We start from the raw sequence: 24,551 nt of genomic DNA, 5'->3' as shown, positions 1-24,551 counted from the left end.
GCAAAAAAAGCATTAATGGCTACTGGGGGACTGCGTGGTCCCCTCTTCTATGTTGAGTTTTGAATGCATCCACTCTGATCCAATCAACAACTGCAACATCCACCCTCGGCATTTTGTTTCTCCAACAGCACCTACTGTCACGTGCTTGTAGGAAGCCCTAAGAAGTGCCCAACAAACAGATGAAGGACAGACAGTTCCCCTAAGGATCTCCTCTTAATCCCCCATTTTTGGAGATTGGCTTAAATCTTGAAGCAGGAGCCTTAAGATCCCTTCCAGAGTTATTTACATTAACTATTTAACACTATTATTTTTCAATGGTATTCTTTATCAGATATTATTGAATATTGAGTATCCAAGGCTTTGAATGCAAGTTTTCTGGCCGTACACATACTGCACAATTTCATGAATGAGACTTTCTCCTCAGTAGTTTTAAAAACATCCCCAACTTGCTCTCCATGTGTCTAACCAGGCCAGTGGAATCTGTGCTCTACACCCCTTCCCTCATTTCTCTCCGATCTCCTTACCTGCCTCTATTCCAAAGCAACATAACCAAGGCTCTGAACTGGTCTTGTCTTCTGCAAGACCTCTCCTGAGCTGCACTGCATGGAGCACCCCCCAGACAGCACATTCTCCAGCCTCATCCCAGCTGTGAGAAGGCAGACCTGCAGGAATGACACATTATTTTCATTCAAGGGCTCCATGACATTCCTCACAAGCTGCTTCACTAGCTCAGACTGTATCTGCATTCCTACTTGCCTTATGTCAAGGAAGGACCCCTTAAGGTACCTAGCTGAAGCCTTCTCCTGCCCAGAAAGGCCTCTTACCCACTCACACACCTCTGAGCATTCCCAAGGGATGACCAGCTCCTGGCTTCCACTCCGAGATTCATGTCCCCTTTGATGGGCAGCTCCAAGCCATTATCTTCTAATACCAAAAATGGTCCCCAGCTGTAGTAACCTTCCTTTTTCTGATGGAGGATTTGGGGTAAGCAAGCAAAGATAAAAGCTCACTCACATGCTCATCTGTCCTTATTAAGTGTCAGCATCTGCTTGCGGATGGGGTGGCTGAAAGAAGAGAGTAGCAGCATCTCTCTCTTCCTAGAGATAACTGGTAGAGTTGTCAACACTCAAAAGATGTCTGAATGTAGCTATATAAAATGAACAGAGTCATTTTCTGCACTCAGGTCTAGAAGGGCAAGGAATGAAGGGGCTAGGGTAACTTCTGCAGGACTAGTCCAGAGTCAAAATGCCCCAGGGTCAGTTTTAGGGCTTGGCAACCCCCTGGGTCCCCACACACTGCCGGCAAGTTGTAACAAGGGGCTCTACACACTGCACGCTGGAGCCTTCAGGGGCTGTCACGCTGTGACCCTTCCAGCTCTGGCCAGCTAAGGGGTTGCCCTAACAAGTGAGGGCAGAGGAAAGAAGCCAAGGGCAAGGGAAAAAAAATAACTTGTCCTTACCAGGGAAGCAGAACAAACCACATGAGACACAGAGCAGAGGATTACAGGTTTTTATTTGTCAAACATTCCCCCCTAGTCTAGCACATTCTACAGTCTTGCTAGCACAGATGGTAACAAAGAGCCTGTAATGGTTCAGAAGTTACACTGCTACAGAGAGCAAACAAAAGCAGAGATTTATTACATAAAAAAATTTATTGTGAGAAATGGGTGAAAGAGTGCAGAGGGGATGGAGTGGAAACTAGTCAGCTAGTGGCGCCTGCCTTGCGTGCAGCAGACGTCTGTGCTAGCAATGCAGAAACCCTTCCTGGGATTGCACCAGGTGAAGACTCCACTGTGCTGGAAGCATCATTTCACAGAACCATCCTCATTGCCTTATGAAGAAGGCTCCTTCCAGGAGCAGTGACCTATCTTCTACGTAGCCAAACCTCTCAAGACACCTTGGGGAGCACCACAGAGTAGCACCACGCTGAGCACCACGGCACCAGCTGCAAACATCCCCTTCTACCGCACACCGTAACACTGCCTGAGCCAGAGAACCATAAATGCAACATCATCAGCTCTTTCACCTTCAGCTTCTCCTGCCTCTTCTCCCTGCTTTACACCATGACATCAGATGTGACTTTGATTCCATCAGAGATTGTTTTCCATTGACTACAGACACATCGCGGTGCAGGGAGAGACATAAAGGCTACTGAAGAGAGGGGATTCCTTTCTTGAAGGGTGAGCAACTGTCGTGATGGGTTACCACATGCTACTGAGCTTTCAGATGGACAGATCTTTCAGGCTTCAGAAGTCACTTCTTGCTTGCTTTCCCCCACATTAATTAGAACATGTTTTTCATTAGACATGCAACTGAGGCAAACCCTAAGCTATCCCTGTTCGTGCTCATGTCCCAAAGTTGATTGATTTCTTGGGGTTTTTTTTTGATAATGCATCCAAACTTGCACATTATTTTGGTGACAGTCCAGGACACCACTCCCAAGGCACTCCTACCTGTGGCACCAGACACAGGTTTCTCATTCCTGGAGCAAGGCTAGCCCTGAAGCATTTGAGTGTGGCTATAAATAAGCAACTAAGTAAGAAAATTAACAAATGATGATCTACATAAAAGCTTTCTAGGCATTTCCTTTGGAAAAGCTGATTAGTGCTACTTGCTTCTAGTATGAGCCTCGTTTATAATACACCCAGGCTCTGGAACGCTCCCACTGCTTTCATTACTCTCACTTACCAGGATGATTCAACTGCTGTTTTAAAGCAGCACAGGGTAGGGGATGACATGTTTTTAGACACACCAACAAGGAAAATTAAGGGCTCCAAGAAGCTTTCAATATTCCAAGCTCTCACAGGAAGCTGTGAGTATAGTAAAATATGTTTAAGTTATAAAGAAGGCCCAAGCAATTTGCTAAAGCCAGGTGTAAATCAAAGCAACAAGCCTGCCTCCTACTAGGCTCCTGGGCCTAGTTACCCGAATCCTTCGCAGCCCAGAGCTGCATGGTGGCTTCACGCTGTGAAAGATGGCATTTGATCCTCTGGAGATGAAGAAACTTGTTACCCAAGCTCAGTGAGGACAAGGAAAACGCACACAGCGCAACGCAAGACTTCATGCCAAGAATCCCCTGCCCACTCCCCTCACGCGCTTATCCAGGAGCATCACTCCCCATGTCACTGGCTCCTTCCCCTCCCCCCAGCTCACAGCTGCTCTCGAAATCCCAGCCCAATCCTTCATTAGAGCAAAAACTAGCCCACAAGTACAGGGCCTGTGGCGCTAATGCAGAACGAAGATCCACCAAGACACTATCCTGAATCCAGCAGCAATCAGTAGCAAACACCTTGGACAAGAATACAAAAACACAGACGAGTATTGAGCAACCCCCTGCCATGTACAGCCTTTCAGCAAGCAGCAGTTTAGGAACTTCAAAGTCTCCTATGTCCTATGAGGAAATATCCCAGGCTCAAGGTTTATGAAAAGGAGGTTATTTGAGAAGGGGTTGGAGACCTCCCAAATTCTCTGCATCCCTGCCCATGATCCAAGCTATCCTGCTACACATACAAACGAGAAGTTAAGTTGCCTGCCTGAGCCTGCAACATTACATTCATGCTTTATTGAGCACTCCTGGAGCACTGTTAGTCTTCCAAACACCATCCTCACCAACAGCAAGCTCTCAGGCTTCTTCAGCCACTGCCAGCTCCTGTTGCGTTGAGGAGACAGAGAGCACCTGCACGGACTGCTGCAAGACAGAGACCTCCCTGTCAGCACACTGGTACAGCAGGGCTCCAGCCACAGGTGCTCCTGTCTCCAGTGTTGTCCCCAGGACAGGCAATTCCTCAGGAGTCTGAGGGAAAAACAAACAAACAAACCAACCAACCCCAAAAACAAAACCCCAAACAGACAGGTGCTCTATTCCTTTTTTCTATTCCTCTATCCTATAAAGGACAGGGTCTTTTATGAACTCATACTGTAGGGCACCAACCACAATGAGCTTTGGTGTACCTGGGCTGCAGCTCCTTCAGCTGGAACAGGGTGAGGACATGTACTAGCTGAGAGTATGTCAGATCTCCCCGGGGCGCTACCCGAGTGCTCAGGGCCAGGCTCTGCAGCCAGAGATCAGGCCAGGTCCTCAGTGCTGTCACACATAGGGGACACCTTGCAACAGCCTGATGACAGCACTTCCTCCCCACAGACCAACCCAACTAGAAATGGCTCATCATGGATTTGCAGGTTACTAATTCTGTCCTTCCTATTGCTTTGGGCTCCATTTTCAGGAGAAATAAGCTAGAGATTCATATATAACATGACCACACATACTGGTGTCTTGTCCTTTCATACATGGCTGCGAAGCACAGGCAGCCATTCAACTTGCTCTGGAGATCACGGGATTCATTTCCCCTCAGGGCCCAAGCTGACGAAGTGGCATATTATGCACCAAATAACACAAATCCTGCCAGATCTATTAGCTGCAGCCCAGAATGGCCAATTCTTATGTGCAGCACATGCCATCATGTGTTTGTGGAAAGGGTTATCTATTCAGTTGTGTAATGAACAGTGAGAATGTGCACCTATGACTCAAGTCTGCAAGACCTGGGATCCCGGCTTAGGATCTGCCTTTTTGTTTGTTTGTTTGTTACAATGAGGTATGGCCAGACATGCAGATTGTGGGTAAATTTGAAACATATCACCATGAGGTCTGTGATGAAGACAGCCTTCAAAGCAAAGGTTATCAAAATATTCAAAGGCTCTGATGGTAGAGCATGCTAAAGATAAGACTGTTGAAGACTCCTTGTTGCAGGTAACCAGACAAACCACTCCTGTTCCAATCTCCATTCAAATGAAAATGAAATGAAGCCCAGGAAAACAGAGCAGACAGGGTGGTAAAACAGTATGGCTCATTGCACTACATGATACAAACCTTCTGAACGGAAGCCACTGCCACTTTCAGAAACAATTGGACAGGCTTTCTGCCAGACCAAGCCTACCAGAACACCATGAAAGCACCATGTCTCCCACAGATCCTGCCACTGCAAACACCAAAAAGGTGACAGGAACATGTCAGCTAATGCTCTGAACTAACCTCTTGACTCCTAGCTTCTGTCCTGCAAGAAGAGACAGGGCAGGATCCTAGGCACATCCCCAAGAGTGCACCTACAGGCTTCAAGTTCCCCAGCAGTAGCAGAAACTTCAGCAAGAAAATAAAAACCTTCAGAAACCAAAAAACGAGCTACCAAATACAACTGATCATGCCCTCCATAAGGGCTACCCAGAGTGTCAGCAGATCTAGCACGATGCAGTCCATACCATCTTCGTAGCAGACTAGGGGACACGTCCTGTGTATCAGCTGCAGTTCAGCTACTTAAGGGATTAGCTGTGAATGAGTGTGCTGTTAATGACTAGCATTCCCCAACATCGTGCTCTTAGCTTGGTGGGAGTGCTCAGTCAAGGAAAGGGAATGAGTAGCTGTGGCTGAATCCCGTGCCACACAGGCACCTTCTGCCTGTTCTGGGGAGAGCAGCCATTCCCCAGTTACACTGTGGTGCCCCTCTTTTCCAATTACATTTTCAGCTTCTTGGCCCAAAACACCTTAGGCTTGTCCCCTCCCATACTGTAGTGTTATCTGGTATCAAGGGGACAGATGCAGCAAATGTTTTTTTTTTTTTTTTTAATCCAATAATCTCATTTTCAATTAAAATATATAATATATATTTAAAAATGTTTAGAAAAGCTTCTATGTAATTTGCAGCTACTTTTACATATAGATTACAATAATGTACAACTCTTCCCCAAGGTAGTTTGAAACCACGGGGACCTGCCAATTCTTTCCCCTCAATCATATACATTATCAAACATCAAATGTGTTTGCTCCTAATACAGCTCTGAAAAAGAAATCTGTCACTGGTACCTTCTCAGAGGAAGAGATGCCTAATATGCCTAATGGGGACACACTTAACATTGGCTTTATATTCACTGTAGAAAGTTCCCAGATTAGTAAAAAAATATTTCATCTATAGAAAATGCCCTTCTGAAAAGCAACCAGGGCTCTGTTAAGGCCACACCCAGGCTTTCCATTTCTCTGCTGTAGCAAGACAGATCAGAAACAAACCCCAAATGATGTTTTTATGTCCCAGAAACAGCTATTAGCACCTGTGCTTATTTTACAGCAGCCTGGTATATCAGGAAAGTGCTGAGAACAGCATAGGGACTTCTCGAAACATGCTTCTGATTCAATGGGGCTCAGTTGGCACAGTGAAAAACTCAATGTCCTCCTGGTCCACTCAGGTGGACAAGAGGAAGCCTTCTACACCACGACCACCACCCTTCCCTGCAGAATGACGATGGGTGATCCAGAGATGGGCACACTGAAACCACTGAAACCAGCCCCTGAAATAGGACACCCTTTTCCCACAGGGCTTCCACCAACAAGCTCCTTCCAATTCCTCTGCGAGTCTGTGGGATACCAAGTGCACATCTGGTGGCTTAATGAAAACATCCAACTACTTTGCCCCAGAAGGCAAGCCAAGTGAGAGCAGAGCCAGCCCCCTGCCAGTCCGAGGCACTGGGAGACTTTCTGCCATAGCAGAGAGAGGATAGCCATTCAGAGATTCCTCCAGCAAACCCAACTCTTCACATGGGAAAATGCTATTGCCTGGCACAGAGTCTTCTGGCCAAGGTTTTTACCAGGGCTCCTCTTTGGACATGTAAAGTCCAGGGTTTCTCCACATGGTCCAAGGCAGGGTCAGGTTTGTAGGAAGAGCCGTGGCACATAACAGGATTATTATTTTTAAACTCTTCCTGTTGCAGCCAGATGCAGGTTGCCCCTTCTTCCTAGGTAGGCAGCCCCTTCTGCCCAAGGCATGGTGTGCAGGGAAACTGAATCCAACGTGCTCCATTCTTTTCTCTGCCAGGGGTGGGAAGTGAAGTCAGAACCCGATGTTCAAAACCTGAAGGACACTAGGAAGAAGAAAAATAGAGTGAATGGTTAGATCTCAGCTTCAGTGGGAAACCTGGATGCATAGATAAGGAGTTAGTTACTATCAATCAGCCCCTGCTGCTCAAAGGATGCCAACTTCCAGCAAGGAACAAATACAGATCACAAGGAGCCTTGATCAATGGAGAGTCAAGTGGAGGATGCAACTGCTCAGCTCCAAGCTTCAGAGTAGGATTGAGACAGAAAGACAAAACAAAAGCACAAAGGTCAAAAGCAAGCACTCCTCCTGTAAGCTGACGGCACCAACAAAGCTCTGCAAGATAAGGAGGCTTAAAGGAGGACTTGGCTAACACCAGAGGCATTGCAGAAAAGCAGCAAGGAAGAAAATTACTCTTCACCTTAAGCAACCACAAATATCAATTGCTAGGAAAAAGCTAAAAAAGGGATTTTTAGAGATCACACACTAGAACTGTTTATGCTCACCCACTTAAAGAAATCCTGTATCCACCTACAAATAATTAAATATTTGTAGGTCTCTCATTCTCCCGCAAGTCTAAAGATCCCTTCTCAGGTCTTCTGCCTCACCTCAATGAAGCTGCCACAACTCGTTCAAACAAGCCTTGGAATAGGTCTAAGCAGACTTAAGACAGTGACATAAAACCTCCATTGTAGGCCTATGATCCACTTTGGAAGGCAGAATAGCAAGATAAATGTAGGGCATCCAATCAGTTGCATTCAGTAATGGTGTGCATGAAATAAACTTGTGGAAAGGGAAAGAAGCTACAAGAGGGAATCAGCCCTGAACAAGACAAGACAGTAACTTAAAACAGAAGCCAGAGCAACAGGCTACTTCGGGAAACTGCAAGTTGATGGGGGTTTTATTTATTTATTAATGTTCTGGTAGACAAAAATGCAGTGTTGGGACCAAAGGGAATTAGATAAGAGCACAGCGAGAAAACCATGAGTCCAGACCAAGCTAGACAAGGGATAAAGAGCTCTCCAAGCTATGAAGCTATAGGGAGTCTAACTGAACAACTAAAGATCATTAACTAATGTCCACCAGAAGAGTGAATGGACTTCACACTCGTCAATGAGGCACAAACTGTACCACTGTACAAAAGAGGCAGTTCTATTCCCAGGTATTCCTCCTACTGGTTTGCAGAAATATGTAATGTAAAGGTAGATGAACAAGCCCAAAGTCCCTGAGCTGCTCAGAGACAGCTGGGTGGCCACCCACACTTCCCCTGACCAGAATGGAGGACACTTGCATTAAGTGCTGAAGGGAAGAGTGGTTGCCCATGATTGAGCACCTGCATGGCCACGGTCTAATTCCAGCTGTGGCTACCCTTTTTCCATGACCTTGCTCACTAAGGCTCCCCTAAGTCACACTGTATGGCTTGCACATCCAGTGCCTTAACCAGTGAATTGCAGGCTTACAACTAAGTGGGCCACAGCTACCAGACAACAGCAGCAGAAATTGTAGAATTTATATCTTTCCTAGTCAAGGAAAGTATTCGCATACTGACCTTCCTCCTCTGCAGCTAATAGCTAGGTTTGTGGATGTTGCATCGCTGCTGGACAGAGGCAAGGTTTCAACGTTTGATATCTAATCTCCAGGTAAAGAGACACAGGGTTCAAATAGACTCCTGGTGAAGCTGTGGACAAGCTCTTTAGCATTTAACTTGCAAGAAGGGGATAAAGTCATGTCAGATTTGAGCACCATGGGTAACATCAACTAGCTTGTGTCTTCCCAAGTGCTGCATAGAGACTAAATACTTATTCCTAAAGATCTTCTCTTGCCTACAAAGAGAAATATTTGCCCAGGTCCAGTTTCATTCTGGCTGTTCAAATCAGAGTGTGATCACTGGCATCTATTGATGAACAGTTTTTGCTCAGCGTTACACCCATACCCGACCCAGAAGGCTACAGGTTAAGCCCACAGTAACTACTCAGAAAGACAGCTTTAGGTTAACGATCACAGAGTAGCTTTTGCCAATGTGAATTTAACATGGAAAAAAACATATTCATAGAAAGGATATGAAAGGAAAAAAGCCTGGCACACTGGAATGATATATAGTGACAGCCATGCTTTCTCTGAAAAGTGATTTCCAAACAGGGACCCTAATAACTCAGTAACATTCAGAGAAGGGAGAGATGATACAATCTTGACCTCTTCACAGACACTGATGTCTGCAGCTCACTTGGTTTTGGAACTTGTAAATTTGAGAAAACATTCTGCCTTCTTTTCCCAGGGTCCCTCCTGGCCTCCAAGAACACTCCTATTTCTCTCCACACGTGCCCTGTTCCCTCTTTCTTAGAAACCTGACCCACCTCTGTCTTGGCAGCATTTTACACAACACTTGCTCTCCTTTGGGAGATGGATTCCAGGATACAGGCAAAACTGAAAAGCTTTGCAAAGCTCAGAAAAAGCAAACATAATCTAAGGACAGAATAAAAGGCTTGAAACAAAGCACACTGAACAGGGCGTCACTTCTCCTCCAAGTGCAATACTGCTGTTAAGAATTGTTGACCGAGAGGCGTGTAGGAGCTACGTTTTCTGCTGAAACACAATACTGGTTCAGAACTTGTTCCAGATCTCACTCCTTTCTTAGTGAGCATGCGTCCAGCATATTTCCCAGAAATTATCACTTCACCTTCATGCATGGCACAAAGCAAATCCAGGGTTTTTAACATCAGATAGCTCCCTCTGTTTTGATTAAGCAATTCACATGGCAAGTATGGAATAACGATATGGAACAAGAACGTAACCATGCTGTTAAGAGCTCATGTTCTCCCTCGTAAGCATTTGCTTACAGCCACATCTTTACCAGTACTAGACCCTACCCTTTGATAAACATTCCCTCAGCTTCTCTGCTTTACACTCTTAAAAAAAATAATCTATGCCTGGTATTCTGTAGACAGAGGTCTTGTCTATCCAGCCCAGGTAATTAATGCACCCAGCACTGCAGGACAGCTTGCATGTTTCGAAAACACTGCTGTGAAAAACATTGACTTTGCAGGGGTGACATATATTCCCCAAATATGATGGCCTGCCCTAGCATGGCATGACAAAGGAAAAAAAAAAAAAAACCCACACAAAAGCTCAGAACAATATCCAGTGGAAACACTGCTCAAAAGGCCACAGCCTCTGTCTCTAACTTGCAAACAGTCCTAACACAGATGAAGGATGCTAATGTTTTGTCAACCAAATTTGTCTTTGAAATCAAAACTGAGTTTCCATATTCCACCTGAAGTTAGGATATTCAATTTAGGACAGCCACTCAGTAATTCAGCAAGAGCACAGTTAACAAATGCACAAGACTATAAAAAGCCCCATAATGAAATAGAAAAGCTTGATTGATCCTCCCTCTCTACGGTAAAGAGATCTGTCAAGTATAGACAGAAGAACGTTACTAATAAATGAAATCCTAAGCAGTGTGGTGGGACTTGGAATAAGAGGGAGTTAAACTGTGTTTAAAAAGTCAATATATAGCGGTGTATCAATATGTTCACAGGGTTTAAGTACCACCAGTTCAAAGGACAGCATTTCACTTTGTCTAGACCCAAGACGCTTGTCTAGAATGGCTGTACTGGGGCAGAGCAGAAAAATATTTAACTTAATATCTGGTCTCCAGCATGAACAGCAGCAGAAATTACCAGAAAATTTGGGTTGAAATGGGCCTCCAGATGCCACCTAGTCCAAACTACCTCCAGGTTACTCAGGTGCCTAGGAAAGAGTATTAAGGTCAAGTACATGATAATTTCAGTCTCCATCATTCTGAAGCTCAAGGGCTTCCCACAACTGAAGCAGTATCTGCAATTTGCCCTTACTTCTGCCTGCTCAGCTGGCCAGTATTGGGGGTTGAATTTGCAACACTAACAAATACCATATCTGCCTCCTAAACAGGAAATATTCTTGGCAAGGCTTCTACTTTCCAACCAATATCCAGCCTATGCTCCAGTCCATGAAAGAAACTGTCCATTTTCTGGACACTCCATTTTTTGGAGCTAACTGAGCTCCAGGTGTGAAGCATGCCTTCAGCTCCATTTTTCTAATTCTTCAACTGCCTCAGTGGTTGAAGAGCTTCAAATCAGAGTGTCACACCCTCAGAGAATAAGACATTTTTAACTCTTGTTCTCATATACACTATTTGCCAAACCAACTCTAGAAATTTTTGTGCCAACATGAAATATCATTCCAAAGGCAGCTTTGCTGTGCGTGGGACAGCACTAACGCATCCTTCCTCCTTCCATCTCCATCCACACTGCATACTCCCATTTCCCATTCCAATAACAGGTACATAAGCATTTCAGTAGTTAATGCTGATGAACCAGCTTACCAGACTTTACAGACACTATTCCAGATAAGGGAAGGGCAGAAGGTCTGATAAGTGAGAGTGACTGTGCCCTGCTACACACAGGGCAAAGCAGGCAGTCATGAGACAGACACGCTTTGCAACTACACATACTAGAAAATTTTCCAAGGATAACAACAACCTGAATAGAAACACAGTGTGTGCTGGGCTCAGTTCAACCGTTCTGTATATACAGGATCATGTCTTTATTTATGGAATCAGCATATGCTCTCATGTCAACTTCAGAGCTATAGGCATTGCATGGCAGAGACCAACATCCTGTAATGCGGTCATCTTTGGTAACGAGAGACAACAGGAGTTTCATTCAGGTTGCGGCTCTACTCCATAAAGGAGTTTACTACATGGTAAGTTAAATCTACACCTACCTTTACACAGCTTTTTCTCCTTCTAAAAGGGAATGCGGCTCTCCCAGAAGCTTTTTACTCAAAGAGCACCTGCGCTTCCAAAGAGGTATCTTTAACTGCTGCAGAAGTGGGCACAGGAGCCATCCCAGAAAGGGCTGTTCCCACTACAGAGTTGTAGCGTTTTACATAACTACACCTACCTTTTTGTGCTCCTGAAGTTAACTTGGTACCCAGGTATGGTTGGAGGCCTGCGAGGTGCTGGGATAGCTGGGAGTAGACAGAATGGGTTCAAAATTAAAGTCCAGTCCTTCTCCATCCATGAGTTCACTGTTGATTATGTAATCCATATCACATTCAAGGTTGTCCATGTACATATCAAGGTCCAGGTCAATGGGCAGCCTGTCCTGGTTCAACCCCAAGGGAGCAGGGCTAGCAGAAGAAAGAAGCAGTGGACTGCCCAGCTGGACTGACTGGGCAGTTGTTGCAGAAACTGGAGCCTTCAAACTGGTGATGCTGGCAGTGTTTTGAGGAGATGTTACTATGGGAAGTGTTGATGGCAAAACACTGGCACCAACTGGTTCTGCCTGCTGCTCTGTAGGCTTTCCTCGTGGATTGCCTGAGCTCATCTTACTCTGGGCGGCTTGTCCACCTAGAAGCAGAAGAGTTCGGCTGCTCATCCTGCTACCAGTCTGCGGGAGAACTGGATCCACCTGAGTCATCATAACATCCCTCGGAGGTGGAGAGCTGGGCGTCAGAAGAGCTTCCAAGGTCTGAGGGGCAGAGAAATGGCTGACAGAGCTTTGCAGCGAGATGTCAACAGGGTTAAACAGGGAATTGCCAAAAGTAGTGGTCTGACCAGCTGCATTCGGGCTCCGCAAGGAAAAGCTGGAATCTCTCTGCATCTGACCACTTGAGGCAGATTGCTGGGTAGATAACACAGATGAGCTGGGAGACATCAAATTTAACCCATCAATGAGCTCAAGCTCCTCAGTCACAGTTGGTGGAACATTGCTGGATGCACTGGAGTATACTAGAGAAGGAAGTAGCTCTTCATCATGGAGGTCAGCCTGCTCTGTCAGGATAGGAGAAAGCCTGGCACTAATGGTGCTTGCATTGGAACTGGTTCGAGGCCGGAAGGTGTTCCACACATCAGAATCCTCATTGCTTCTTGAGGATGGGCTCCCAGGCCACTTAGGGAATTGGGAGCCAGGACTGTCAGCAGTGGATTCTGGAGCAGACTGGAGAGAAGGCTTCTTTTTGGATGCTTTACCTCTGACTTTTGCGAGTTTGCTGCTGTTGTCCATGGAGGCAGCTCTTCTTCTTGGTGCTTTTCCACTTTTACCACCCTCAGGATTGAGCATCCACCAAGAGCTCTTCCCTGTGGCTTCATTATGGACTTTAATGAACTTGCTGTGCAGAGACAGGTTATGTCTAATAGAGTTCTGGGGGAAAAAAAAAAAAAAAAAAAAAAAAAAAAAAACAAAACCACACCAAGATATGAGAACCTGACAGTTGACACACCTCCCACCTAGAAACCTCACAAGCATAAACGCATTTAGACAGTATCCAGAGAAGAAAGTTATAATAAAGACCTACCCATGAAAAACTGCTATTTCTGCTTGAACATGCTTGACAGCACTAGCAAGCCGTGCCATGCCTCACTGCAGCACCAAGGCTGAAACTACCATGACAACTAGCAACTTCCAACTAGCAAAATACTGACAACAAAAGAACTTTTCATGATCATACAGAATCTGCAAAAACTAAGCATGCCATAGAGCAAGTACACAAATTCCCAAATACAGCTTTCAACTTCAACACGAGCCTAACTGAATTTGAGCTAATGCTGCTCCCACCCTTCTGCCAGCCCCATTAGCCAGCATAAGCCTGGCTGAAATTTTTAATTTTTATATGGCTAGCTTTCAGATGGATTCGAGCACAGCATAGCAGTGAATCAAACAGACTAGGTGAAGAGAAATGGCAACAACACTTCTAATTCAGTACACCCATTACCATTTTCATCCCAAAACCAGAGAAACAAGAGAGAAACTTTGTGGAACGAGTCCTAATAATCCTGGAGCCTGCCAGCCTCACCCTGGAAGGGGGCAGCACGCTTTCCTCTGTGTGTGTTTCTAATGGCGTAGGATGTTCAGCGGATAGCGCGCTCCCACACAATACACGCCAGTTTTAGCCTGTCCCATCTTTTCTTTTGGCGAGGCGCACATTCCTTGCCTCTCCCAACTCCCTTTTGGTTTAGTTTTGCTGGAAACTGAAAGCTAACATATCTGTACACCATCATCAAACTGAATTTTCATCCTGCAACTGATTTTGCAGGGATACATCCCCAGTATCTTAGAATCAGCAAGCAATAATCTCATTGTTTGAGCAGATCCTCCATAAACTCCCCTTGAGGCCTGTGTCGTGCATTTGTTTGATATTTGCATTTAATTTATTCAGATGGTCAAATTATACATCATCAAAAGGGGCTACACTGGTAGCATAACAGCGGTCCAAGAGCAGCATCTTTTTCTTATCAACTAAAAGGTATATAGCAGCCTTCAGCATTCATGCATGCTCTCTTAATTCTGAACAAAGTTCTTGTGCTTTTATCATCCTTTCCCACCACCTCTGAACACAGTTCTTTCCTGCCTGCTGCTTTCCCTCTCCCCACCCTTTTCCTCTCAGACAAGTCCTCACCATGCTAATTTTGGACACCTCACCAAAAGTACTATCCTAGAGCAAAGTAGATGTAGATAAACAATACAGGCAAAGTGGAAAGTTTTCACGGAGAGCGAAGGAGATGTGAGAATCATTCTGCGTTAGCTCTCATTTTAACCTTTGGCTGTTGAGGACTTGGAGAAGACTGAGTGCTTGTTGTGATCGGTATCAAAGGATACATATGCTCTTACTCGGAGAGCACCCCAAGGGCTACTGCTGAGCCAGGGCCTGATGGAACATGTGTCAGTCAGTGCTCTTACATAGCTTTATTATTTGAGTCGTTCACAGTAATAGCTATACAACACTTCTTCTCTAAATAAAGCTTTCTTTTCCTTCAAGTCTCAAAAAAAATTCAGACTGGTACCCTGTCTCCTGGAAGGCTGCTGCTTTCATTTCCAACGAATTGTCTCCCTTTTCCCAGGTAAATGTGCATGACTTTGAATGCATACTGCTGCAGGAATAAGAAGCACTAGGTTGTCACTAATTTTTCATTTATTCTCCTGAAAGTAATCTGTGAACTCATGACGACACTCAGCCCCATCAGGAATGACCCAATAGCTTGTACACACAGTATACATTTGGAGTCTCATAACCACATGATTTTTAGCTCCATTTACTAAAGTGGAACTTTAAACCAATAGATTCAGGATTTCAAAATTTCACAACTAACTATATTCTGTTTTCTTCTCATGCATGGCTATAGCCAGGTTTTAATTCCTGTGGCAGCAAAAGCACACTTAAAAACATTTCATTAACACTAAAACCTCAAGAAAATCAGCACCACTTTGAGTATCATAAGTAACAATTTTAATAACTAGTTTTCTAGTTTTTTGGCTGAAGAGCAGCTTGAAATAAGACATCTTGGAACAAGACTAGGATTCACATGAACACAGATATGCAAAGCCTGGTAACTTTTATGAAACTGTCTCAAAGTGCTTTTACATGTTACTGCTAAACTGACATAATGGATAATAGCTGTAGAAACAGATAATTGCTGTACCACTCCTTCCTTCCTCATCTCCAAACTCTCCTCCTCCCATAACACAAGCATTGTGACCCTATGAGCTGGTTCAGAGAGCTAACCCAACCGAAAAGCAGCCCTATCCTTCCTCGAATTTTTTTACTTTTTTTGCCTCTTTTATCTCTGCCTGTTTTTCAATCTACCTTGCTGTGGGGGTCAAGCACCAAAAACTAAGGAAGAGAACAGAATGTGTGGTTGGAGGCAGAGGAAAAAAAACGAACTCTTATATTAGGGTTAACTCTTGTCAAAACTGCAATGCCTAAATTATCACTTTCACACCTCTCCTGCAGACTTTGCAAGGCAGCTCATCATCACAGCCCCCAGAGCCATAACACACCTGCATGACTGAGCTTGCCTGCATCCTGCGGACTCAAGTCCGGAGAGTCCCAAAATATGACTGAGCTGACGCACCTACCACTCTGGGTGCTGCGAGACAGCACAAAAGATTCACACTTGCATACCGCATGCTCCCCAGCATAAGAATGCATCTGCTAGAATGATTTAATACACCTAACATATGGAGGGCACCCTCAAATCTCATTGAGAAAGTGAAGGACAAATCAATTATGCTAAAATAATCACAGAACTCCAGGTCAAACCTGACAGAAGAGGAAATGACAGTGTTCAGTCACCCAGGCAACCCTGACGTATTTCCTTTCTCGATGTTAAGCAACTCACACCAGAAACATATAGACGGCATTAACTTTTTAGATTCTCAACTTCAGCAGTGCGGGAGGATCCTAGTTGGTCTGAGCACCTGCAGTCCACACAAGGTCTTGGCTCTGCAACATCTTTGACTATAAAGAAGCACGACCTGAAGGAAGAGGAAGAGGCACAGGCAGGAATCCTTCAAATCCTTAGGGACCTCTTCAACAACTAGTTAGGGGTGGTTATTGCTGTTTATTCAGATATCTTACAGAAGTTCTTAATGACTGTGTGTTAAGTACTCCGATGAAAAAAATGCCAGTCTGTGGCTCTAATCCATCACAGATCAAAGGTGATTCCTGTTAACCACATTCAGACAAAAGCATTCTGAAACTAATGACAGATATTATGCAAAAAATTAAAGTTTGGCTAGAGACATTTATTGCACACTGAGGGGTGGACCATTCACTAAGTCCCAACCACCGTGTGTACAAGCCAGGATACATGCACCAGCCATAGAAGAATGGCTAGCAGCGTACACAAACTATTTCCTAAATCTCAGTTACCACAACATTAAATCATCTTCTTTGATAAAATCTCCTAGCCATATTTAAAGGACAGGAACGCTCCTTGCCACCGTACCAGGCCTGCCCCCACGCCAGCGTCAGCGCTGCTGTGGACCCTGCCCAGCACCGACCAGTGCTTCGATCTCAGGATGGGGAATTAGCCACGTGAGCTGGCAGCACAACCAAGCAATTACCCCGCCCGGTCAGCCTTCTGGACAACTGCCATAGGCACCGAAATACTACAGAAAATGCACAAATGGGTCGTACAGAAGCCAGAATGCCAGTGACAGCCTTTTCAGGGGACTATAGGGCTTTGTAGGTAAGGCTGAGATTATCTCCCATAAAACTGAAGTTTTACTCAGAGCAGGAACATTCAGGATGGTTTGTTCAGACTTTAAGTTTCCTCACACTAAAACCAAGCTTAAACTCACCCTCCTGTGATGTAGTTTCTTCTAAGCACGGATGAGACAGGAACAGAAGGAGGCTCTTGTGCCCTGCCTGGAGGAGCTCAGCCATGCAGCAGTGGTGTATGAACCATGCTAGCAGAGCGCTCCAGACCAAGCACAAGCTATGCTGAGAGAGACACAAGAAACAGTAGCTATCCTTGAAAATTTTGTGCTTGTCCACATTTGCCTGGATTTTCAATCACTGCTACCTAGCGCCAGGACCATCCTCCCGGGAAACGACAAGTTTCTGCTAAAAACCACAGAGGCACCAGATTTCTTAACAAAAAGTCTCTCTTGAGAATGAGTGACAGAGAAAAAAAAAAAAATGCAATCACTGCAGCTGCCTGCAATACATTCTCACTGCCTCGGAGGCATACAAAGAACATGGTCACATCCCAGTGCAGGGCCATGTTCCAAAGCCAGGCCTGTAATTGTGCCGAATTATCATTTGCCATGGCATTCTTGGGAGGCTGCAAGGGCAGAACACCCTGCCTGCTGCATTTGTCAGTGCCTGTCTCAGCATTCACCCGGCCACTTGGCTCCAAAGGCTTCAGGAAAGTCTTCGTTGCAGAGATTTTGCGAAGTTATGCTCCAACAAGTAAACAACTGCTCCAGAGCCAGGGAGCTAAAACATTTCCCCAGCAATCCCCTTCCAGAAGGCACACGTGAGCACAGACGTCAAGCTTGGCAGACGGGGAGCTGTATCTTGGGAAGAACATTTTCCTTTCTGTTATCTTTCAGTGGGAGCCCAGAAGAAAATCCTAGCTCTCTAAAAAGCAAAGACTGAGGCCATTTCCATGTTTACCAAGACAGGCAGGCATATACAACAAAAGCTGTTCAGGATTAGATGGAGCAGAAGAAACTTGTTGCAACAAGTAACACCAGCAGTCCAGGAGCAGCCTTCTCCAAGGGCTGCCTGGAAAATTAAGCCATGGTGCAAGGAATAATCCTTCAGCAAAGCAGCTTTCCAGAACAAATTGGCAGGGAGCACAAAAGAGTAGCAGCAAAATCTTCAGGTAATTTGACCGGCATTGCACGTGGCAGATGGACTTCTGCCAAAAGATGAGCTCTCCTCCACTTTTGAGGGAGACAACTACACTCTATAAGGCTTCAAATGAAAAAAAAAACCCAAACACCAACAAAATCTTGAACTTCCATACTTATTCAGGGCATTACACCTTGTTTGGGAGAAGGGGCTGTTAATGTCACTTTAACAAGGGCTAAATATATGTTACTATATCACAATGGTGGACCCTCACCATGGCTGAGCACTCATCAATAAGTTTTATCCCACCTGAAAAATAGGATACCTGGTGACCCCACACTCGCACCATTGTCCTGCTCCTATGCACTGCCACTGGCCCCATTTTCCACACCCAGCACTATCACCATCCTCCCATCCACAACACCTTGCCATGCCCAGCTGCCTTCCTGCCTCCTCACCGGGCCCTCACCTAGGCCAGACTACTTGCTGTGGCCAGACCACGTAAGGACTAATGGGATTAAAAGGTAAAAGATTCTGTTAAGAAGAAAGATTGGTGGACAAAAGCCACTCGTTCTCCTCAGGTTTCCATGCTAGACTCTTCACTACAGCTGCTGAACAACTATCGTTCAGCTTCTGTTCATTATTTTCTCCCCTGCTTTAAGGAAACCCAGCTAGGTTGTCAGCAGCTGGGACAGAGAACATCCCCCTGCTGCCAGGATTAAGCACATCGCTAACACCACATGAATGCATTTGGGGGCAGACGAGGTAATGGCAAGAGTCCAGCAGTTTCCACCCACCCCCAGCTACTCTGGACTCAAAGAGCCAGACCCTCCCTCCCCTTGCAGGGCAGCAACTTCCAAGAAACCAAAATAACCCCAATTTAATAGAAAGCAGCACCTTCAACAGCACTAAAGATTAACTGGACTTAAATTAAGTACCAACGATGACAGCAATGACATCACTATTCCAATTCGATCTAGAACACACAATTCTTCATTTTTAGTGTCAGAAGGTTTAACGGGGAATTGTATAATTTCGGGCACATGAACTCAGGAGTAAACACTATGGGCTTTCTCAGCATGGTCAACAAAAAGTAGCCTTCTTTCTTCACAGACTGAGGTCGATGGCTCTGTGCAGTGGAGAGAGACCCAGACTCTAGACTGAGACTCCACGATGCACAAACCTGCACCAAGCTGAAGGTCGGGCAGAATTCTACTTTGCTCAGAGCCAAGACGCTGAGTTTAAGTTTTATGCTTCCTTTTGCTTTATGGCATCAAGTCAGTTATGCCTCAGTAAGCAAAGACAGGGAAACATTTCCAATGTCTTCTCAAACCATCATCTTGAAATTATCATTACCAAAAAGTTAAAAGCAAACCTGTGTAAAGCTTTCCCACCGGATGTTCCTTTCCAGATGAAGGGTTTCTTTGTGAGATTAAAGAAAGTTCTCCTGATAGTGATTTGGGCCCTTACCTGTCCATGTTAAGAAGCTATGATTCTGACACGTCTGAGCCAAAAAATCTTCAAAGATACAGGCACACTCCAGCACAGTCCAGATGGATATAAGCAAACAGCTAATGTGACTATTTTAGGAACTGACCATTGCTTTTTTGTAGATCTGACTAAAAAAACCCAAAAGCTGGCTGAACAGTAGCCAACACTCCAACGAACGATAAACTTTTCATCTTTACCAAAACAAGTGTTCACATAATTTTGTATCCGCTGAACTGGAATTTATTTGCAAGGCGTAAGGATGACCTGACAGAACCTATCAGCTGCAGCACAGCAGAAATAGTCCAGAAGATGGACAGGCTTGCTTTTATCTGCTGGCCTATTACACTTTCATGGAGGAGTTTCAGAGGGCCACAGGATGAGCAGCTGCTCCAACCCGAGGGAGCTCTGTGCGTGCTCTGCCAGGAGGTCAGACATCCTCGAATCTGGGAGAGGCCGGGGACCTTCAGAGCCAGCACTGTGGCACTGGAAGCCAGTGAAGTCACTCTACCATCATAGACTGAATTGCAGGGTACATGCAAGGAAGCACCTGAGAGCCCTCAGCCAGGCCTCCCGATCCATCTGGTCTACAGTTAACATCAACTACGGGCAATATGCATATAACACAAGCATGGAATGAAAGGGTTTAAAGAAAAATGCTGCCCACCATAATAAAGATTAAGAGCTAGCCGAGTTTCCAGATGGATGACACCTTCTGTTTCAGACAAGCAAAATGCTTGGTAATTTTTAATTCCTAATACAGCTACTTGAGTTGTTACACATATGTACATGTATAGACATGTACACGTTTGAATCAAAGTGAATGTGAAGTACCAGAATAGAGGTGTGACTTCAGCCTCCCATAACTAATGCAATACTGCAGAATCAGTTGTTCTTTCCTTTACACTGCATGCATAGGTAACATCTGATTTTTGCTTCAGTAAAGCGTCTTCGGAGGGCGAAAAGGATGGTTTTTAAAGCTCATTCTGTTCCTACAGAGAGAAAGACAACAGCTTTGGGAGAATACACAGAATGTTTCCCTGAGAAAGACTAGTCCTTAACGTTGCTCCTCACTGTGTCAAACATGCTCATTCGCATGGATGCGAGAAATGTAATAACCAGTGCAAACTGCTTCAGTGGGGTTTATGCACTTTATTCAAAACCCTCAACACCTTCCTCCCCCAAGTAATCTCAAAGCCAGAAGGAATTATCCTCTTATCCACAGAGCAGATTACAAAGAAGCCCTGCGACACACCCCTGCAAGGACACTTCTGCCTCTCAGGCTGGTTAATTCTTAACTTCAGCTGAATTACTGCAGGGAAAGGACAGACTGCACACCCAGCAAATCTGTCCTTTACAAAGCACTTGAAGCAGTTCAAGAACAGCAAACACCACCTTCCTCGAAAACACAGATTCTTCCGGAATTCACAGAGGCTACACCCTGGCAGTCTGTAACAGCTGTATTTCCCCCAATTGTATCATGGAGTGGGACAGCTGTAAAGTAATTATGAAGCAACAATGAGTTTATGGGGTTTATATTAACTAAAGTAGATTAAAAAAAGTTTTTAAAGACACGCTACTTTTAATTTCCCATGTAAAACTCTCTATTAGGACTACACTACATACAAATAGGACATACGATCAGTATGGCTCTGCCCAAACAACACACAACTACCAGAACTCTAGGAGCTGCAGTACTATCTTAACAGGCATCAAAACGCTATATCAGCATTTAGCAGCAGCTCCATATTAATTTCCTTTATCCAAACTCATTCAGTTCAAAACCAAGAAATCAATAAAGCTAAGACAACTAAAAAAAAATTTTTTTTTTTTACTTTACAAATTAAAAAAAGCTGCAAGCAGAGCTTCACAGCTCTAAAAATAAAAAGTAACAGTGAAAACAAAAAAACAGGCAGGTCCATTCCTCAACTGAAGAGACATCTTTTGTTTTTTCAGTTTGTCTTAACTATAAAACACACACCTATTACATTTACTCTAAGTCCGCAAAACCAAATTGAACTGATTTGATTGATTCCACATGTTTAAAACTGTAAATGCCTAACCACATTGATTCCACATGTTTAAAACTGTAAATGCCTAACCTTGATGCAAATAGACTAAAGCAAGTAAACCAAACAGAACCTCTTGCAAATCTCTATAACTATATGTTAACATAAAGCAAGACTAGAAGTCAGAGCTCTGTGGTCACACGTGATGGGGCACGCATCCTGCCAAGCCCTGCCAACAGGATTTGAGAGCATCAGCAGGGAAGAAAATGGAGCAGAGGGAATATACCACAGCCCTCTCTGCCTCTCCTGGGCACGTAGGATTAACCACGTAACCCCTACATACCAACCCAAACTTTGACAATATTTGTTAAAAATGAAAACAATTTTTTAATGAGACTTTCCCCTGGCATTTAAACAGTTTCAACTGTATTTCTATGATGGCCTTCTGTTTGCTGGTTAAAGTCAAGGGTTTTAAACTGCCCTAATCATAAGGCAGGCTGATTCCCACCACAGCTGCTGTCATTCTGCCTTCTCTCATCTTCCGTGGCAAGAAGTTTCTGTTCTCTTCCCCTACTAAAGCCAGCCTGAGTTAGTCCATTCCCAGGCTGAAAAACTACAAATTAATTTCACACTGAAAAGTCATCACAGAACAGCTACAGCATCTGAGCAGGGATCTCAACTCTCGTATGTGCACAAATTCTCATCTCTGCCTTTCTGCAAGTTAAATCCAACTGCACGTTTCCCAAAAGTGACACATGATTAAAAGAGTAAACCCAAAGACTGACGGTCCTGTTACATGTGAATGAATACAACAAAAGAACAGCCACACTGTATCAAGCCAGAAGTCTACCTATTCCAGCACCCAGTCCAGCAGGACACTTCACTATATTCCACCTGCCCCACAATATCTGGGGATACATTTCAGAAGCCACGGGGAACTTTAGTCTCAGGCACTACTGCCAAACAGATACAGACACGTTCCCGAAGAGAAAATGTACCAGTTCCATAAACTGTCTGCCAAGATAATGTGACTCCACACAGCAGCAGCAGGACCAGGACAGCACGCCCAGCCTGAGGAAGCAAGAACTATCTTCCAGTGAGACCACCGTATCTTCCGAAGAGAAAGAAAATGCACCCAAGCACTGTCCCAAATCAGAACTTAATAAGAAGGATTCAACCTGCACAAAAGATTTAAAAAAAAAAAAGTCAATTTTAGTCAAACTACATGCACTTTCTGGAAACTGTCAGTGAGCCAGATAAATGGGAAAGGTGAAAAGTTTTGTATCGACCTGTGCCAGCCTAAGCTGTGACAGCTGCATCCCTCTCACCACGTTCCTACCCTCTCTCGAGCAAACATTCGCACTCATGCAACCACATGGTGTGCCACTTCAGAGAGCTGAGCCAGCTGAAAACTAACCTACCAGAAAAAGCTATCAATCCCCCCCCCCCCCCCCCCAAATAACTCTCTATGCTGACTTACTGCTTGGTCACACAGGCAGAGGAACGCATGGCTGGAGTCACGGAAGCCCCAAACCACACTGGCTCAAGCTGCTGCAGAACTGTGGCATGGATGAACTGCTAACCAGCTCCGCAAAGGGAGAGGTACACTGCAAACGGGAGCATGGCGTTAAGTGTAATTCCAGTCTGCAGCGAGACCAACAGATCATACTCTTTAGACCCCGGTCATGATGGCATCCACTGCGATATATCAGGAGAGGCTGAGGGACTATTTCGCAAGCCAACTCTCACATCTCCCTTTCTCTTTGCTAGAGTTTGTTTGACTAAAGAGAACAAGAACACCAGGCTGCCACCTGCGGAGGATGGAATCGGAGTTTAGCTCTTTTAATAGAACTTCGCACGTGCCTATTTCCAGAGCGAAAGGAGAAGACAACGTTGAGATTTGCAACAGTATATTGCCTTCCCTTTTCAGAACTCCAGCAGAGGTCCCCAGTCCCTGCACAGCTGCAGCACCAGCACTGCTCTGGGACACAGCACCCTTTTTAAAGGAAGCCTCTTGAAAGCCAAGAATGCCTGCTATGAAACAGTTATTTATATTAAGCTTTAGCACAGTCAGGTGACAAAGAGCCATGGCCTTGTATTTAAAAACCCTTCAACTGATGCTTCGTCTTGCAGAGAAGCTTAGCTGCAGCCTTTCAACTGACCCTCGCTCCTTTCCTGGAACACTTTCCAAACGGAAAGGGTGCAAGGAGCAGCCTCGCAGGGCCATGCCGTAACCACCCACCCGGAGAAGCCTGCTCCTCTCTGCTCCAGCTGCACGGCGCCGGAGCCTGGGCCGGGCCCGAGAAACTCCCACCCCGCACCGACGGGCGGGCGAGCCTGCGCCAGCCGGGTAGCCTTCGGCGGAGCTGGACCCCAGGGGGGATCAGGCCTGGCACCAGCCCCGGCCCGGCTGGGGACGAGTGGCAACAGGTGAGGGCGGGCAGGGCCGGGCCGGGCGGCTGCGCCAGCTCGGCAGCGGCGGAGCGGGAAGGCGCCTGGGGCGGCCGCTCCTCGCCCGGCCGCGCTGCCCGCCCCAGCCGACCGCGGGCGCCCCGGGCCCGTCCCCCCCGCCCCGTACCTTCCAGCCGGCGGAACTGTTGCTGTCGCCTTTGTCCTTGAAGTAGGGGACGGAGCGGACCATCCACTCGTAGATCTGAGCCAGCGTGAGCCGCTTCTCGGGGGCGCTCTCGATGGCCTGGCTGATGAGCTCGGCGTAGGACTGGTTGCCCCAGGCGTTGCGCCGGGAGCCGCCCTTCCGCGCCGCCACGCCGCCCGCCCGCGCCCCCTCGGCCCGCCCGGGCCCCGCCGCCGCGCCGCCTGCGCCCTCCTCCGCCGCGCCCGCCGCGCCGCCCGCCTCCGCCGGCAGCTCGGGCCGCGGCAGCGGCCAGGTGCAGGAGCGCGGCCGGCTCTGCGGCTCGAAGTCGGGGTCGATGTCCGGCGCCGCCCCGGCGGCGCCGCCCGCCTCCGCCATGGGCGCCCGCCTCAGCGCCACCGCCGCCGGGTCTGAGCCGCTCCACCGCCGCGCATCGGCCTGGCCTGCCGCCCCTTTGTGAGACCCGGACCCGCCGCCGCCG

General features: G+C 46.1%; 1 protein-coding gene across 1 annotated transcript; it reads right to left on the bottom strand.

Annotated features, from left to right (window-relative positions):
• Positions 1–1,495: 1,495 nt before the first annotated feature.
• Positions 1,496–24,551, bottom strand: FOXO4 (forkhead box O4). Its single transcript, XM_082322837.1, has 3 exons — positions 24,056–24,551; positions 11,800–13,041; positions 1,496–6,902 (listed from the first exon to the last, which is right to left on the bottom strand). The coding sequence occupies exons 1-2, from the start codon at positions 24,446–24,448 to the stop codon at positions 11,818–11,820; spliced, it is 1,617 nt and encodes a 538-aa protein (XP_082178963.1). The 5' UTR covers positions 24,449–24,551; the 3' UTR covers positions 1,496–6,902; positions 11,800–11,817.

The sequence above is a fragment of the Platalea leucorodia genome, assembly GCF_965183815.1.
Source record: "Platalea leucorodia genome assembly, chromosome: 10".
Classification (NCBI taxonomy): Eukaryota; Metazoa; Chordata; class Aves; order Pelecaniformes; family Threskiornithidae; genus Platalea; species Platalea leucorodia.
The sequence above is the reverse complement of the archived record's forward strand: the minus strand, read 5'-3'. Positions and strand labels throughout refer to the sequence as shown.